At 42.6% G+C, this 19,607-nt stretch overlaps 1 protein-coding gene across 3 annotated transcripts in view; it reads right to left on the reverse strand.

The window, feature by feature from the left end:
• Positions 1-418: 418 nt before the first annotated feature.
• bltp3b (bridge-like lipid transfer protein family member 3B) overlaps positions 419-19,607 on the reverse strand; it is a 29,505-nt gene continuing 10,316 nt past the window's right edge. Inside the window, exons 11-22 of one of the 3 annotated variants that reach the window (XM_053477474.1) lie at positions 16,075-16,184; positions 15,789-15,930; positions 13,926-14,119; positions 12,443-13,779; positions 7,983-8,128; positions 7,266-7,420; positions 6,970-7,120; positions 6,824-6,868; positions 2,896-3,152; positions 2,696-2,804; positions 2,245-2,423; positions 419-1,904 (exon numbers count right to left, since the gene is read on the reverse strand). In XM_053477474.1, coding sequence (XP_053333449.1) covers positions 1,779-1,904; positions 2,245-2,423; positions 2,696-2,804; positions 2,896-3,152; positions 6,824-6,868; positions 6,970-7,120; positions 7,266-7,420; positions 7,983-8,128; positions 12,443-13,779; positions 13,926-14,119; positions 15,789-15,930; positions 16,075-16,184 — 2,951 coding nt within the window. In that variant the 3' untranslated portion in view covers positions 419-1,778. Of the gene's footprint in view, positions 1,905-2,244; positions 2,424-2,695; positions 2,805-2,895; positions 3,153-6,823; positions 6,869-6,969; positions 7,121-7,265; positions 7,421-7,982; positions 8,129-12,442; positions 13,780-13,925; positions 14,120-15,788; positions 15,931-16,074; positions 16,185-16,289; positions 16,383-19,607 lie in introns of all 3 variants that reach the window. The other 2 variants (XM_053477487.1, XM_053477480.1) reach the window with 2 other exon arrangements.

Consider the following 19,607-nt stretch of genomic DNA (forward strand, 5'->3'; position numbering starts at 1 on the left):
GGTTGCTGCTAATTTATTGTTTTTATCATATCTTTAGACACTTGGCAGCTTGTTGAATAAAACATTTGTTCCAATTAATTAAATTTAACCTACACTATTTAATTTAATGTAACAAAGTAAGGGGATAAGGGGAGGCTAAAGATAACAATAGGTTTATGATAAAGTGTATGCAGGAATCTTAGAATACCCCTTTTTCTGTGGCAGTGCAGTGCAGGGGTATTCTAAAACTTTTGGCTATTTGTCTCTGGGACAGTCCACCCTCAGTTTGACCAACAATCCACTCCTGATTAAAACTAATAATAATATTGCCATGCAGCTGTTGCCATAGTTGTGTGGACTTTGAGTAGAACATGACGGACACCAACCTAAAAGCTTTAAACCTAAAAATGTTCAAAGGAAAGGAGACACTAGAGCCTAATAACATCACTACAAACTGTTTATTTTAGCTTTAAAAATCCAAAATTTGAAAAAAAAATTACATTTTTATTATTGCATCTTAAAGCACAGAAGAAAAGGCATGTATGAAAAACAGCCACATTCTAGAAAGATTCAGTTTTATTATTTTTATTTCATCCAGCAGCTTTCCATAATAAATTATTTGATGTTTTCATCTGTACATTTTCTACGTATGGAATACGGCTGATTTTGTTCCGATTGAGGACAGGCTGTGGTAAGGAGAGGGCACGAGCCATGGCAGAGAACATGAACAGCTTTGGTCTAAACTAAGAAGCATTAATACACAAATGACTACTGCACGTACAAACATAGGACGTATGCCCTTTCAGCATCAACACACTGAAATCCCTTAAACAGTACATTTAATTCAACTAAATTTGGTTTCCATCTGAGTCACACCCTAACAATAGGCAAATGCTGAAAAATGTTCTGAATTAAAAAAACAAAAAAAAACAAGCATGTATACAGAAAAGCTAGAAATATTATCTTCTTATAACACAATGGTCTTATTGTGAAAATCTCCACAGAGGCTCAGGCAGCACGGCAACTGCAAACACTGTGCAGCACTTTAGTTGATAAAAAAACGCTAGTCCTATGAATATACAGAATGTCTTACCACACAATGAATGTTAGTGCACACACACTCACTCACACACTCACATACCAGAGAGATCTTCTATGATTGCAGAAACACACCGGCTAACAACTAATACAATTAGAAAAGTGCTGCATTCTAAACACAACTCTACGTACAGTACACACAAAAATTCTAAAGCTATGTGCAATCTGGTGTTATGGAAGTCACTGTAGTGTGCATGGAATGAAGCAATTAAGAAAATGCTTATTTCAGATACTAAAACAATATATAAAAAACTGTCTTATTCTCCCTCTGTCTCACACACACACACACACACACAAAAACAAGACCATTCAAAACTTTTTACAAAAACATTCTTCTGCATTTCTCCGTGCTGTACACACAAGCACAATCTGCTTATAGCTAAATAACTATTAATATGTACATTTTGTTATATATAGCTCAGTGTTGTGCAAATTGTCTTTTATTTTAAGACATTCATTTCAAAATATAACATTCAGAGTCAACTATTTAAGACAAGTGTGTATACACACAAACAAACAAACAAACACACACACACACACACACTCACTCACGTAGACAAACAGATTCCTCTGAATCCCCACAGACTGAAAAGAGTAAAAATATGGGCAGTCCATCATAAAAACAGAGAAGACTTGATGAAGGGAAAGATGAGAGGAAGTGAGAAGAGGGACAGCTTGCTATTCCATGGATCTGTGCAGCTCTAGCTGGAGAGCTTGATGTTCTTCATACGGTGCAACAAGGAGTCTTTCTCCATCTGGGCCTCTGCAAGTGCCATCTTGGTTCGGGATAGTTCTAGTTTCAAACACTCGTTCTCCTCCATTAGCATCTGTGCATGGAATACACACCAGATATGCAATGTGAATTTAGAATTTGAAACGCTGAGCTTTAAAAGGATATCGCACTCTCACAATAAAAAAAGAAAGAAAATTTGATTCTTAACAAAGACAATAATTCACACTGTAACTGATAAAGGGTCTCTGCTCCATGGATGTAACATGAGACAAATCCAATAACGATCTTTTGGTTGTATAATATAGTTGTCCATTATACAACTAAACCTTTTGGCTAGACCTTGTTTTCTTGGTTTTAATAGGTTACATGTTGTGTACTGTTGTTAGCGCTCAGTGATCATATTTAAACAAACGGCTGGATTTATTGCCCTGTACCTTTTCACTGCTGGTGGGGACGGCTCTGGTGGGTGACTGAGGTGCAGTCTGTGTTTCTTTCGACTCGCTAGCCACAACCCCACGCACTTCAGGAGCGTTCAGGAATAGGCATTCAGAAGTAGGTGTTTTGTCAGGAACAGGCTCCATCTTCTGAGGCTCTACCTGTGGAGCAGGCTCAACTGTACAGTGAGAGAAAAAGGGAACAGGACACCGGTCAACATCAGTTACTGAAAATATGGGCTTTTTTTAAAGGATGTACATATAAGAGAATGACAGGAAATTTAGCATTTAGGGAAGAAATTAAGCTGACTAATTGAGGTTAGACTATGGTCTACTGATTGGAACACTGTAACTGTCACTGTTGGGCCCTTGAACAAGCCCCTTAACCCTCATCTTGCTCAGCTCATCTCGAAATCACGCTGCATAAAACTGCCAAATTAAAAAATATAACCTCCAATATGGAAGGAGCCATCATCCCTGCGCAGCACCAGGAGATTGTGGATATGTAAGGACATGGGAGTGGGTTCCGACTCTGAAGGGCTGTCCCGGTGACCATCATCCTACATCACACATGAACACATCACCCATGTTATGTTGTATCTCCAGCTGTTCTGTTCAAACACCAGGGTCCAACGTGTGTCTATACAGTACCTTCAGGTTGATGTGTGTATCCTGGATCGTGATCTCCATCGGGAGTACGTGAGAAGCCGAATTATCATCTAGAAAGGTGGAAAGATTTCGCAAAGAGGTCATGAAGAGGTCAGTGTTTAAGGCCTGCAGCTGGCATTGCAGGAAGCCATTGTGTTCAGCCAGTGGGGAGTGAGCAGCTGCTTCTGGGCCAGTCTCCAGCCGGACTCGGACCTCTGGATCCAGCTGCTTACTGCGGGGCTCCTGGTCTGAGCCTGAGCCTTACACACACACACACACACACAATTTCAACAGTCAAGAGCCTGTCTTTAACAATGAAGAGAACAATGAAATCTTTCGATTCAAGAGTTACAGCATGGGAGAAAAGACAAGCGAAAACACACTGTGGCAAGTGAATGTTAGTCACCTACTGCCAATTAAGTGCATGTCCTATAAATAAGCTTCACGATTCCAGGGATATTCATTCACTATCACTTTCATAACCTTAAGACTAAGAAAAAAAAAACATTTCTGCCTCAAGATTTTTGCAATGAAACTTCTGTTTGAGAGCCAGGATGACAATGTGAAACCAGATGTGTTGATACACTGATATAAGTGCTGGCCTGAGGACAGGCATAAGGTTTCGTAAATCAGTGGACAGCTAGGTTTTTCTCTTTTTTAGATTACCGTTATTACTGTTATTAGTGACAAAAATGATTGTGGCCATATTTAAATTCTCCTTTTTATTCACAGACTAGTGAGATCGTGGACACATTAAGAGGAGCGGTTGTGAGGAGAGTCGGTTAGAAGATGGCCAGAACGCAGTGGAATTAGATTAGCAATAGAGACAGTTTTTCACTATGTGAGTGGCCACAAGCATCCACTACTGTTTATCAAACAATGACAAAAAGACGTTTTTGATCACCCTGCCACAGTCCCTTAAACAAGACACACACAGGTGGCATATTATTTTCCATAACATTTCACAAACTTGTGATGGGATGAGTGCAATTTTAAACTTACATAGTGCACACTGTCTTATGCATACTGTATTAAAGGGTGATGAGAGGTCTTCATTCATAACTACGGCTTGTCACTATGAATATTAATGCATGTCTTATGGTCAGGGTGAATGCTCCTCACTTGTCCCAAGTGTTTGTAAAGGAGGTGCTCTAAGAATTCCCAAACCAATCTGTATTTATAGATGTCAAATTGACCTTCTCCTGCATGTCCAACACATCTGTTTAAAACTGGGAATAAAACCACAAGATAATCGTCAAACTTGAAATATGAGCGTTCCTCCAGCCTTCCAGCAAGTTTCTGGATTGAATTCTGGATAAACAGGTTATAAAGATGAAGTAATGGAGAAACAAGAGGCTGTGACCTTCTATTCGCAACCATATCCCGAAGGGAGCTACAAAGATACCGTGGCTTTGCCAATTTCTATGGGAGATTTATAAGACGGTTTAGCTTGTTTGTACAAAAAAAAGTAAGCAAGTCAAAAAGTTAAACACTGTTTCACCAGTACCCCCATACTCAGTCTTCCTGACCTATATACGACTCTTTTATAGTGTATGCAGATGCTTCTGTAAGCAAGGCTTTCTCAATTATATGAAAGCTAGTGATTAGATTAAACCCATGTCAAGCCTGGTGAACACCAACCTACAGACCTGGATCTAAGAACAAAAAATTGAACACTGTCATGATGGCCCAAATGTTTACAAGAAGGAGCTCTTAACCCTGCCATCCTTCCTCAGTCCTGCATCAAGCTGGCAATTGGACGAGAATTCCTTACCATCTTAGGAGCACATTGAGAGGAACCCACATAACTAGTTGATTGAATGAAAGACTATTTTTGCCCTTTAATTAAAAAAAAATAATAGTGCAGAAGATCTGTTAGCTGCACAGCCTGTCTGTGTACACAAAAGTTTGGGGTCACTCTAAAATGTTTACGTTTTTTGCTTAGAGATTTTTGCAAATTTTGCTTTCATCAAAGAAGCACTAAAAAGTTTGCTTTCTACCAGTCAATTTATCAAGGTAATCTGAGGAAATGTCACGCCATGCTTCAGTGAAGCACCACCACCAAATTGGATTGGCTTTGTGAGTAAATCACAGGGTCAAACTGCTCAACAACAGCTTGGTGGGGTTTGGGATCTGGTGACTGCACAGGCCAATTTATTACAGAAAGAATTCCAGCTGACTGCTTTTTCTCTAAATAGTCTACTTTGGGGCTGTGATTTGTGTCACTGTTGTGATGGAGGAAATCGACTCAAGTAAAGCCCAATCCACACTGCATGGTATGGTGTTGCAAAATGGTGCCTTCTGTGCAGTTTTTTCACCATGCAATTATTTATTTGCCTGAGTGAATTGCTAGTGTTTGATGAACCGCCACACCTGCTGTACTTCGATCGAAGGCTGCAGGCTGCTTGTAAGTACCTCATATTATGAACACAGGGGGCATAGATTTTACTTACAAAGCCCCAAAGTTATGGAATAGCCTTCCAATTATTGTTTGGGACTAAAGTCTAGTCTAAAAACCTATTTATTTAGCAAAGCCTTTTGTGAATAGGTCTGTCGTGGTTAAAGGTGCAGATCTGCGGCACTTATGGACATAGAGTATTATTGTGAACTGGCATGTGTCTTCCCTACTCTCATTGATCACTCAGGTTTGTTGGTGGTGGCGTGACTGATTACCTTACTTCTCAGGGAGTTCTCATCTGTGTATTCTTCTGGCTCTCCCTTTAAGTTATGATGTCATGGTTAGCCCTGCTGGAGGCCCTGCTTGCACTCTGCACTAAACGCATAACTAACTGTACTCTCTGTCTCTCTTTACTCCTCTCCTCCTGTGTTGAGCTACACACATGGCATTGATCCCACCCCTTCTGCCCAGTGTGTCACATCTTGGTGCCCCGCTTCTGGTTGGTGATCTCATCATATAGAGACCCAGCGTGGTCTGCTTGGGATGCATGTGGCGCTTCCACTTGACCATGAAGATGGTCCTGCAAACAGCTGTTCTCTAATGACTTGTAACTGCAGTCACTCAATAGTTCAGGACTGCAATTCCCACAAATAGTTTTGTACCTGAGCGTCCAATCTAACGAAAGTGAACTTTATATTAACTCAAGGGACAATCTGATCATTATAATTTATACATATTTCCTTAAACTTTTCTAACTTATTTCCATAAATTCTTTCTTCTGAAATTTTTCAATGACTCATTTTAATTGCTAAAAGCACTATAGAAATAAAATTGAATTGATTTGAACACTAATCTGTCCTCGGGGTACCAGACCCTGTCTGCTGGCCAAGACTGACGTCTCAATCAAGAACCTGACGGATTCTTAAGGTCATATTGTAGAAGCAATCAACATAATAGATTAGTCCACCCCTAGTAACCATTCCATTGTGTCCTTAGTGCCTAGGTTTGGACAATGAGAAGACGTGAACACTTCTCTGAGGCACAGCACATTTGTCCTTCTAGACCAACAACCAATCACAGCAGTGTCTAGAACGACCTCTATCTACCAGAGGGTCCCATCACACAAAGGACTAGGATACTTCATCTATTGTTGTATCCTCTTTTTGTTATCAGACTTGCTGTTCTGACACATTAATATGTTTTGACCCTTGCCTGTGTCCAACAATGCTTTGGATTTGCCCTACTGGATATGGCTACATTCTTGGGATGCATGTTGTTTCTAATGTGTGTGTCTAAGTGTGTGTGTGTGTGTGTGTGTGTGATCTCAATGGAAGGCTTTTTGAAACCATTATATAGATCTGATACATCGATTAACAGTTGAATAGCAATAGGCTTCAAAAGAATCTTGGTGTGACTCTCACACTTTTAGGACAGACAGAATATTTCGGCACACACAAATCTACAGTACGACATTTACAAAAATCAAATCCAACACCACACTCCCACACAAACAAACACACACAAACACTTTACCTTCACTGCTCTGAGCAGTAATTAGTGGTGTGGAACAGACAAAACCTAAAGAGATGCACATTAACATTTATGTATTTTCAACAGTCAGGATTTAAACACACACACACAAACACACACACATAGAAGACCTATTGATGTGGTCTTACCGAGACTGTGGTTGCTAAGATACTGGCGTAGACTGATGTTGCCGAGATGATTGGTGCGGACCTGCCCCACCTCCAGAGCTAGAGTAGAGTTATCCCCTTTCACATTCAGTGAGGCACACACTGAGTGCAGCTTCAGGACCAGCACAGACACCTGCAATGGGACAGACACACACACACACAAGCATTTAATGGTATGATAAAACTATTAGATATAGAAAGCAAGATGTCAACAAGAAAGGAAGTGGTGGAGCATAACAAAGATAAAGGGTACAAGGCAGAGTAAAAAATGTCAGTACCAGATCCTTGATGTGCTCGTCGGTACTCTGGGAGGTGGCACTGACTGCTTCGAGTGACTGGGAATCTTCTCTATCCTGCACCATAGCCTCAGTGGCACGATCAGCGGCACTCGGGTCACTTGAAAGGGCTTTAAATCCAGATATAGACACATCGTCTACAAACACACACACACACACACACACACACAAATATAAAACAATTTACAATTGCATGGCATGTCACACTGACACCTGGATCACAACTGGCCTTAACCAGTGAACTGCCTCTACGCCCCAGGGGTAGTTGCCTATATAAAAGGGCATCTGCCAAATGCTGCAAATGTAATGGCATACTGAAGACAACAATGTAGAATAATGTTCATGATTCTACCCTATCGTAAATGTAAGAAATGACAGATATTAAACCATGCTTGGAGTTAAATGTAATTTTCTTTCTTTTCATAGTGAACGACACACTTTTAATTCATGATGCAATCCTGCCACCTAGTGGCAATCAAGCTGGATTCTGCGGTACATAGAAAATCCCCATGTCTTCGGGAAGGCAGCTCACAACCTTACTTGTGACTGAGCTGTAGATTTTATTTACACACTAGATACAGTGAGAAGAATAGATTATAACACTTTATTCTTAAGAACGGTGCTCTCGAAGAGGAACAACAAACACCTGATTTACGAGTTTTTTACGAACCCCAGATTTCCCAGAATTCTATAGGATACCTCTCTCCGGTAGGCTGTAGGAATCACAGTCCTCCAGTAAGGAACTGTCTAAGGAGATGTTGTCCAGAGATTGCAGGGAAGGACTCTTCATGTTCTTATACGTCACAGAAAAAGACGATTGCGATCGATCCCTCATCAGGCGCCCACTGTAACACACACACAGCCAGAAACACTGAGTGGATGAAGAACACTTACACAAACGCCTACACATACTGTAAGATATCAGGAAATGCACTTATACAATCATTTCGTTTATAATTAATGTAATTGTTATTTGGTTCTAATAAGGTTTGAGGGTTATTTAGTTTGAGTATCATTGCAGTTGGTATTTACACATGGACATTGAGCACGCCTACACCTGCTTAAGTTATAACGGTATGTTGTTTACTTTATGTACATATTATATCGCAGCAGTGTTGAAATTTGGGAGAATCTATAATAGCTTTGAGACCTCATACCTCCCCGGGATTAAATTAAATCCATCAGCACCAGGTAAATCAGCAGGCCACCGTGGACTGCTGCAAGACCTTGATGTTGGTGCAGGTTGAAGACAGACAAGTAATCCTAAGACCTGTACAGCCTGCTAGTACCTCAGCTATAACTGGATAGGACAGAATTGGCAGAGGACCAAATGATGTTTTATATGGAGGCAGGCATTCCCTCCTTTACCTTCCCCCTCTCCCTCTTATCTCCAGTCACAGTTCCTGCAAACCTCCATGGTGTCTTTGTTATTATTGAGTTAGATATTGGTTATATAATCTTGTTTTTGACCTAAGAACTTACTACAGGCGGTCCCAGCTGGTAGGTGAGCTCTGCTACATGAGGCGTCTTTGTATTATTACTCATATCAAGCTGTAAAGTGCTTGAAAGCATGCCACCTCAAAGTCTCACAACCATGGAGAGGTGCAGTCCCTGTGGATCTGATGACACTGACTCCCTAAAGAGAAAGGAGCTGAAACTAGGTCAATTTATCTGAATTAAACTGAAAAGGAGGTGTGACTACAATTGTGAGTGCTTGGAGATCACTTCTCACTGGGCAGAGATGGCCAGCAGTAAGAGGTCACTGATATTCATTACTCCGGGCGGAGTGAAGCTACTCAGTAACTCCAAAGTGGTTTAGTAGGAGCTCAAGCCTATGCTCAATATGGGTGCAAACCGGGTGTCCTTCAGTGGCACAGGTTATTCGGTTCCGTGTGAGTTCTTGAGGCTTAGACAGTGCAACAGATTGGAAATACTGCTTGATCACTTAGGCACAACTCGCTTTTACTTGACATAGGATTTAATATCCGCAGGACACCAAAAGTCCTGTAAAGTAAAAAAACATTCATCATCTACTCCATTCCAACTATGATTTAATGAATGACAGAGAACCCTCTGTTCTCATGCTGCTCACATTACATCATATCACTGAAGGGACGCCATGAGATTCTTGAGACATGCAGGACTGAAACATAAAAAGCGTACGATTCAATGTCATACTTGAACATCTGGGTTTCCATTTGGGTCATGGATAGGTGCAGCTCCAAATATACAAGATGACATCGTGCCTGATCATATGTTTGTACTGAATCATTTGGACATCACCAGACCGCTGCTCTAACTGAAAAAATTTGTCATCTGTCTGAACCCGAGTCAGGCAGTGGGTGTGCGGTCCTGACGTGGACTTACCAAACATGACAGTACTCACAACACTCATTAATATTACAATCAACAAAATCAGGTTTTTTGTTTGTTTTCTACTTGCCTGAAAGCCAGGGTCCACTACCTTTAGTTCTACCGCTGCCACAACACAGAACTATTTTTATTTTTAATCATAATTAAAAACTTTCCTATTCAAAAATATACAATATAAACAGTATTCCATAACACACTATTTTCACTCACTCAATCTGACTCAAGCTTTAAAAGAAGAAGACATATTCGCATATCCCAATTAGGGGACTGGGGTCAGAGCACAGGGTCAGCCAGCTTACAGCGCCCCTGGAGCAGATAGGGTTAAGGGCCTTGCTCAAGGGCTCAACAGTGGCAACTTGGTGATGCTGGGGCTCGAACCCCCGACCTTCCGATCAGTAACCCTGTAACCCACAGCCTTAACCGACTGAGCCACCACTGCCTCTAATCTGTATACTTGGGACACGAGGCAGGGTATACCCTAGGCAGGGTGCCAATCCATCGCAGGGCACACACATGCGCACACTTACTCGCTCACTCACACTACAGGTAACTTGTGGACTCCAGTTAGCCTGTATGTCTTTGGTATATGGGAGGAAACCGGAGTACCCGGAGGAAACCCACCAAGCACACCCAAACTCCATGCACACAGACCCTGCTGCAAGGTGACAGTGTTACCCTCCAAGCCACCGTGCCACCGACACTATTTCCCTAAATTTGCAAAAATGATACCAAATACTGTAATGTTTTAAGGTCTAACTAATACAGTATGCTCAGTTATTTATTTTTATTATTTTGGGGGTTTTTCCGATTTTCTCCCTAATTTAGTCGTGGCCAATTCCTCCCCGTCACTAGGGGGCTCCCACATTAAGGCTACTACTACCACTTAGTCAGGAGGGCGAAGACTCTCCCATGTTTCCTCCGAACCGCGTGACGTCAGCCGACCGCATCTTTTCGAACTGCTTGCTCACACACCGTTAGGGGCGGAGTAACACACTCGGAGGAAAGCGCTAGCCGCTCCTTCCGCGTGCGCGAGCTCACAGACGCCCCTGATTGGCTGTAGAGCCGTGATTAATGTGGGAGGGCGAGTACCTCTCATCCCTCCCCCCTGAGAGAGCTCGGCCAATCAGCTCTCTCTGTGCGAGGAAAACAGCATCACAGTTCGAACCAGCGATCTCCGGATGATAGGGCGAGCACTTTACTTTCACTCGGAGGTCTAGTATGCTCAGTTATACAATGTTTTTGCTACTGCTTGATCTGAGTAAACAAGAACTAACAAAAAAGCATAAATGTTTGAAATTTTTGTTTGATTATCCTTGGTTCGCACGGTGGCGTAGTGGTTAGCACTGTCGCCTTGCACCTCCAGGGTCCGGGTTCGATTCCCAGCCAGGTTCGATTAGGATCTCTGTGTGCATGGAGTTTGCATGTTCTCCCCGTGCTCGGTGGGTTTCCTTTGGGTACTCCGGTTTTCTCCCACATTTCAAAGATATGCAGCTAACTGACGTTTCCAAATTGGCTGTGGTGTGTGTAGGGCTGCAACTAACGATTATTTTGATAATCGATTAGTTGGGCGATTATATTTTCGATTAATCGGATAAAACCTAACCGCTTCTTTCATCCGATATTTCGCTTATAACTATTTAAAAAAAAACATAAATCAGGGTATTAGTTATGTATAAAAATAAACTTTAAAAAATGCAAAAGCCACATATAGAGTTAATAATGTTAAACCTTAAATGAAATCATTTTAAACCTTAAATGAAATGTAGTATATGAATGAAATGAAATGTAATATATACAGTATATACACATATATATATATATAGTTAAAAAATACACTGATATATTCAGTTGATAAGATATAAACAGCTAAAATAATGTAATTTTGTATAATAAAATGATGTATGCATAAGTAAAACCACAGTAAATTACAAGTTAACTTTGTAGTGGACTATAAAAAAAACTGTAGAAATGCAAAAATCTAATAGTCACAAATGTACTGTTATTTGCATTCGCTGAAAATCACAACAATCACTAAATGTAATATTCTACTGTTATTCACATCGTGTAAATTAAGCTAATCTAAAGTAGTGCCATTTAACTAACCACTTTTGCTCATGAGGTGATTGCGCAATGTGATGCTCGCAAGTAGCATGTAAACAGATCTAGCGCGACTGTCCCGAAGTTAGCAGACAGTTTAAACTAAAAGCACTTAAACTATACAACTTTTACACGATGGAGAGATACAGTTTTTACCGACCCCGCTGACGTTTCGCTATCCGTAACACCAACACGTTTTCTCTTTAAGTGTTCGTGCATGACATGCCATGAAAGCTCGGTCTTGCATAGCGTGCAGGTTACCGTCTTCTTAGAGGCGTTTAATGTAAATCACTCCAATACCTTGGAGGACTCGGGGCGCGCGCTTTTTTCTGCCGGCGCTCCTGTAACCTCCATTGCGCGAGCGGCTGTGTGTATTTGTGCATCTTGGGGTCGCGCTTCTCAGTAACGTGCGCAGCCCAACTAATCGATAACGGCATTCGTTGACAACGAATTTCATTATCGATAATTATCGATTTTATCGATTAGTTGTTGCAGCCCTAGGTGTGTGTGAGTGTGTGCCCTGTGATGAATCGGCTTTGTGCCTTTAGTCTCCTGAGAGACTCCAGGGCCCCCTGAATACAGGATAAAGCGGTAAGTGAGTATCCTTGATTCTAGTTATGATTGCTTTTGGACCCTGTGATCATTTGTTAAGGACACAGGGCATGAGTATAATGGACATGGTTTATTACCTGGACATAGACTGAGGTAGTCTGGTTCCCTGGTTCTTGTCATTCCAGTCCCTAGATATCGGCTCACCCATGGAGTCCCCTGCCATAGTCCTGCCCTGGGAAGCCTCACTCTGCTGTGCTTTGGGCTCAGGTTTTGCCTCCTTGCCCTCCTGAAGCTTATCTGCTCCATTTCTTTTCTCCTCTGGACCTGAGCATGCATTTGTCTCCTCGATGGAACTTTTCTTATCAGTTTTGGAAGTTGCTGAAAAAGGCAGGAGAGGTGCAGTACTCTGGCTCTGTATCTCTGTGTCCACACACAGCAGCTGTTCCACAGGGCAGGTGAGCTTAGATGTGCCTGTAGTGCTGTCCCCTGCCTCACTGCCAACCTCCAGAGTGGCTCGGCTCCCAGACGGCGAGAGCTCAGAGCCTAGAGGGCTACTGTCTGCGTCAGCTGATGGCACAGGCTTCAGCAGCAGTGCAACCTCTGCACTGCTCACCAGGATGCCCACACACGCACCATATGTCCCTCCGGTACCTTGCTGTGCCAGGCCATGCCGCTGCAGGTCCTGCTGCAGTGTGCGCTGTAGTGAATTCAGTGTTTGCTGCAGTTTCAGCAGGAACACATACTGACTATGGTTAGCTTGCACACTTAGCTTCTTCTGTACATGTAACAACACCTGCATGTCTGCGTCTCCTGTGGCTGAAGATGAAGAAGAAGAAGAAGAAGAAGAGGGAACAGAGGAAGACTCAGCAGCATTCAGTCCATCCAGAGAGAAAGGCTTGTGCAGGCCATTAGTTGGCTGGTTGTCCATTGTCTCAGTGCTATAATATTCCTTCAACAGCTTTTTCCTCTGTAGCCGATCACTGATGTCAGTCGGAATCATCCCTGAGCCTGCAGCCACCTTGGTCCGCTGCTGGTACTGAACATAGCGGGCAGGCTGGCACAGCCACAGGGTAAGTGGGAAGGAATCAACACATGGTGAGGGCCGGTGGCTTCGAGGACCCTCGTAGTCCACCCAAAACTGGGTAAAGCGTAGGGCCCACAGATCGGTGGCTGATGGTGCCCTGAGGGCAGTAGTGCTGAATGCAGGAGGTGCCAGGCCACGGTAAACATCATGTAGGCACGTGTCCCTTTCATGTGCATGCCGCTGGAAGACTGGATGGAGTACGGGAAATGAGGAGGATGTGGAGGAGGTGAAGAACGCCTGCTCTCGGAAAGCCTGCAGCAGCGCTTCGAGGTCCGAGCGGGAGCAGCCAGTCGAGTGCCGCGTGTTCGTAGCCACCATTTCAGATGTCTGGATGGAAATGGAGCGGGGCTGGTCTGGCTGGGACTGACTCTTATCACCCGGGACCACCAACTGTACAAATATAAACACAGACGCAGTTTTTATGTCATGTGATCTCTTTAAGATGATACTAAAAGTTCAGTGGTATTGGCTTGCACTCTATTGTAAACTTTATAGAAGTCAGAATGTGGGTTTGTGAAAAGGCAGATTTTTTTTACCTTTAGCATGAGACCATCTACTTTCACGTCGATGTGTTCATCTGGTTTTTGGGAGTCGTTGAGCTTGTAGAGCTCCATAAATTGGAGCAGGTTGTGGCGCAAATCCAGAGCAAACAGGTTGAGCCACACCAGGCTTTGTGCATCCACGACTAGCTGGAGGGCATTCAGCTGCACGTATAGGTTTGGGCAGGGAACTGCAAAACACACACACACACATCCTTGCCTGTTCTATGACTCATGTATATTGTAGATAATTACTGAACACAGCACATGAAAAAAACAAAGCTAATACACATACAGGGAACTCTCAAAAGATTTTTCTTATTAATCGCACCTCTGTGGCCGTCCTCACTGGAGCACTCAGCTGAGGACAAATCAAGACCACCAGTGACTCAATATGAACACACAGATTTCCCTGGGGCCAGGCCTCATCATTTGCGCACTGTGGCCAGAATGACCATCTGTTTAATCACCACGTCACAGTCTAACTGGCATGTTAAATCTGTGGGTAAGCCAATGTGAAATACAAATACTTGCACCAGAAATGTTGTATTTCTTATTAACAGAAGCTTTCAAGAAGGTCACAGGTACCAGTTGGGTAGTCTTATTAAAAGGTGATTTTACTTCAAATGCTTGATAATCCCACATGAACACATAACTTCAGCAAGAAGAGTGAAATATAAATGGCTCACCCCTAATGGCGTATATACTCACTTCCACCAGTTCAACTGCTTGTTAACGTAGATATTCTAATCAGCCAATCACACGGCAGAAACTCAATGCATTTAGGCATGTAGACATGGTCAATATGATCTGCTGAAGTTCTGAAGAACTGAGCATTTAAATGGAGAAGAAAGGTGATGTAAGTGCCTTAGCACATGGCATGGTTGTTGGGCTGATCTGAGTATTTCCGAAACTAGCAGACCTACTGAGATTCTCCTGCACAAACATCTCGAGGATTTACAGAGAATGGTCTTGAAAAAGAAAAAACATCCAGTGAGTGACAGTTATTTGTAGGAAAATGCCTTGTTGATGCCAGAGGTCAGAGGAGAATGGCCAAGGCTGCTTTGAGCTGACAGACAGGTAACAGTAACTTAAATAACAGCTTGCTGCAACAGGGGAATGCTGAAGAGGATCTCTAAACAAAGAGAACAAAAATACAACATTTCTCAAACCTTGAAGCAAATGGCCTACAGCAGCAGCAGACCACAGCGGGTGCCCCTCCTGTCAGCTAAGATCAGCAAACTAAAAGGTACTATTCACATTGACACGAAATTGGACAATAGGAGCTTGGAAAAACATCGCCTGGTGTAAGGAGTCTCAATTTCTGCCGTGACATTTGGATGACAGGATCTGAATTTAGTCATGAACAACACAAACGTGTGGATCCATCCTGCATCGTATCAATGGTTTAAAGCTGGTTTTGGTGGTGCAATGGTGTGGGGGATATTTTGAGGGTACACTTTGGGCCCCTTAATACCAATTGAGTGCATAGACTCACCTGAGTATTTTGGTAACCTTTTCCATCCGTTTATGACCAGAGGATAATGTCCCATGTCACAAGGCTAAACTCATCTCAGACCGGTTTCTTAACCATGACACTATATACAAATGGGATCTACAGTCAACAAATCTCAATCCAGTAGAGCACCGGTGGGATGTGGTGGAACATGAGATGCACATCATGGATGTGTAGCCAAAACATCTGCAGCACCTGTGTGCTATCGTGTCAATATGGACCAAACTCTCTAAGGAAAGTTTTCAGCAGCTTGTTAGATCTATGATGAATAAAGACAGTTCTGAAGACAAAAGGAGTAGAGAAGGAATCAAAAACAGCTATTAGCAGATGGAGTGTCATCTTACTGGGATAATCCTTTCCATCAGGGAAGTAATACTCTGTGAATTCCATATGGATAGCAGGCATCTCCTGTGGGAGGTACAGCGTTTTCTTATTACAGGATATCATAGCCTTAGGAGAGGTGCGCCGCTGGTCCGCTGTTGATACCTGAAACAAATCAACAAGCCATGTGATGATAACTAGTTAGGGGATATTCTGCAAATATTCAACATGGGCAATACTGATCGACGTGTGTGTGTGTGTGTGTGTGTGTGTGTGTGTGTGTGTGTGTGTGTGTGTGTCTACACCCACCTGGTAAATACTAAAGTCGGCCATGCGCAGTACGATGGAGCTGGACATGAGCTGGGCCCTGGGGCTGGATGGTTGAGAAAAGGCTGTACTAGTGTTTGTAGAGATTTTGCCTACGAGAAGAAAAAAAAACAAAGGAATCTGACGTCTCGGACATGCAGCCCTCTGCACATCTCTGTGTGTGTATGTGGCACCCCAAATGCACACCAGAGAGGTACCTGGCTCCAGGCACCAGCAGCAGTGTGGGAACGGATCCCAAGCTTCAGCACCAGAGTCCAGCTGCCTAACTACTACACCAGCATTCGGCTCCTCTATGGGGACACACAACCCATTACTATTGGCCACTCGCTTCCATTCAAACACTTTGAGGACATTTCTAAAGAAAAGATGCATTAACATCTCACATATGCTACGATATGCTAAGTCTCAGTTACATTAGGTATAATAATGATTTGTATGACTATGTCTTCTGCTTAAAGAAAGGGAAGGAATCTGTACATTAGCTACAGTATAGAGCTATACAAGAGGAAGGACCTGTGAAAGGCAGTGTTGATTTCAGCACGGTGCGGGTGAGTGGGTTTGGTGCTAATAACCGAGAGCTTGGCTAGACTTCTCCTCACAAACACCGTCTCCTAGGCTTTCCCAAGCAAGATTTCCATAAAAAGCTAAATTCGGGCACTTTACGGACCTGTGCAAACTCTGAACAAACAAACATCCTTTCAGAGGTTGGATATTCGAGATATGCCACAGAAACACTGATTTATCACAAATCACTTTAATAGACGTATAGACAAATGAATAAAGGACTGCACAGTATATACTGTAGACATTATGTCCAGGTCCTAATCCCATCACTTACTGCAAACTCTACTGCAAAGTTTCATGATGTAATCATAGATGCCCATGGTACCTCGGTATACGAACACCTTGCCTCAGAAATGTTCACCTCAATTGAAATTTTGCAAGAGATTTGTCTCAGCATGCGAAGCATTTTCAGCATACGAGTGGCCAAGTGTCGTCTTGTGCCTACGATGCACAAAAGCTGCACGCACCCCCGGAATCCATTCAAAACCTGTTTGCATCCGTGCGTCATGTTTGTGTCATTTTCACGCATTGTGAAAGACAAGTGAAGCAGCTTTACATATTTTTGTAAGTTATTTTGCATTTTAAGCAAGATTTAGTGGAGGCAGAGTAACAAGGATGGATAGGATGAAGAATGAATAAACCCATCAGAGGGACAACCCATGTTGTGGAGATAAAGTCAGAGAGGCCTGAAGGATGCTGAGGTTGGAACTGGCAGGCAGGAGGTCCCGAGGAACACCAAAGAGGACATAAAGTTAGTTGGTGTGAGAGAAGAGGATGTGGAGGATAAGGTTAGATGGAGGCAGGTGATTCGCTGTGGCGACCCCTGAAAGGGAACAGCTGAAGACGATGAAGAAGAAGAATAGAACCGTGGGTTCCAAGAATGTTAGCAAGACTAGTAGCAAAAAGAAGAGTGAGCCACTTGCAGTTTTATTTTTAAAGCAGCCGATGCCAAGAGGAATCATAAATTGTGGTTAAGTGAGGTTTAATGTTTATTTGATATTTAGTTTCTTCATTTAAATGTATTTTCTAAATGTTTTGATATGATTATAGTGTTGGAAATTGGCCATATTGGTAATGTTTTTTTTATTTTTTATATTTATTTTTTATATATTTTTTTTCCAATTTTCTCCCCTAATTTAGTCGTGGCCAATTCCTCCCCGTCACTAGGGGGCTCCCACATTAAGGCTACTACTACCATTCAGCCAGGAGGGCAAAGACTATCACATGTTTCCTCCAAACCGCGTGACGTCAGCCGACCGCATCTTTTTGAACTGCTCGCTCACGCACCGTTAGGGGCGGAGTAACACACTCGGAGGAAAGCGCTAGCCGCTCCTTCCGCGTGCGCGAGCTCACAGACGCCCCTGATTGGCTGTAGAGCCGTGATTAATGTGGGAGCACGAGTACCTCTCATCCCTCCCCCCTGAGAGAGCTCGGCCAATCAGCTCTCTCTGTGCCTCCGGCTGTGAGAGGAAAACAGCATCACCCGGGGTTCGAACCAGCAATCTCTGGATGATAGGGCGAGCACTGCACCACTGCGCCACTCTGAGATCATATTGGTAATGTTTTTGGGTGGCTGAAACGGATTATCTGCATTTACAAAATGCATAAAGAAAAGTGTTCGGCAATCCAAAATTTCACTTTAAGAAATCGCATCTGGATCCGATTAAATTCGTATGCCAAGGTACATGTCTTAAATTGTTTTTTTTCCTCCTTTTGTCTTAAAAACAACAACAACAAAACTTTGTCCCCATGCTATCCAAGCCAGCAGGAGGGGAACCATATAAACCTAACCATAAAGCCACATTGGCCAATCAGAAGCATGAATAAAATTTCTTACATACTAAGGTCACACTTGGCAACAATCACAGGAGACGCAGCACACTCTGCACACGCTCTTATAATTAAAAAATCCTCTCTAACACTAAAAAGGAAATATATACACTCAAAAGAGTTTTCCATTTTCATCAACCTAAAACAAACGCATAAAAAAAATAAAATAAAAATAAGTACACTGACGGATCCTCTCCACTCAAGGCCCGAGTGTATTAGTGTGTCCTGAGTTTTGTGCACTCAATAATCATAATAACTCTCCCAAGCACTCCTTCACAAATTGCTTCCACCAAGTACTTTTACTGATCTATACTTGTACACTGTCCAGCGTCACCCAGAAGACGATTTATCTTTGAGGCCCTTGATTGCCTTGGATTCACAGGGCTCCTGCTATATGCACAGCGTGCTTAATTTTTAAATACGTCAGCGGAAATGGCAACAACAATGAGAGGTGTCCCTGCCGTCACATTTTCCAAGCTTTTGCAAACTTTCTTCCAGGTCATCAAAAGTCTAGCGGAGATGTAATAAACATTTCCTGGAGTCTGATTTACTGATTTATCGACTGTGCGAATGCATGGTCCAGAGTGAACGCACGTTTCTACACACACACACACACAACATGATTAAGAGGAGGTGAGACGAGGTGCACGTACTAATCCTGACCTTGTGTACAAAGAAACCCTGTGTCAGATTCAAATAACTTGATCATAAGGCATCTCCAACTTTCAGTAAAGTCATAAGATAGATGACTCAAAATTAATTCTCTCAGTGCTGAATTAATAAATAAAGAAAATAAAAGAAAGGTTTGCCACAGGCTGCTTTTTTTAAAGGCCTGCAGGAAACTCTTTGCTGGGAGTGATGAGTGGCTCATCGGTCATTCTCACTATTTGTAGTCACTACAGAATGGAGCAGCAGCAGCATCCACATGCATGCCCAAGTCTACACAAGGAGTGTTACTTTATGTAAAGCTATGAGACTATGCATAAAGCCGAGCATTTTAAAGTGTGAGCTCTTTAGCACCATCTATACACCTGTGAAATGTTCAACTAGAATTGCTTACATGTAGGATTTGTATTTGTTCTACGCACACATTGATAAATGCGAGCCCTGGTCTTGTGCAG

Source organism: Clarias gariepinus, chromosome 2 (assembly GCF_024256425.1).
Source record: "Clarias gariepinus isolate MV-2021 ecotype Netherlands chromosome 2, CGAR_prim_01v2, whole genome shotgun sequence".
Classification (NCBI taxonomy): Eukaryota; Metazoa; Chordata; class Actinopteri; order Siluriformes; family Clariidae; genus Clarias; species Clarias gariepinus.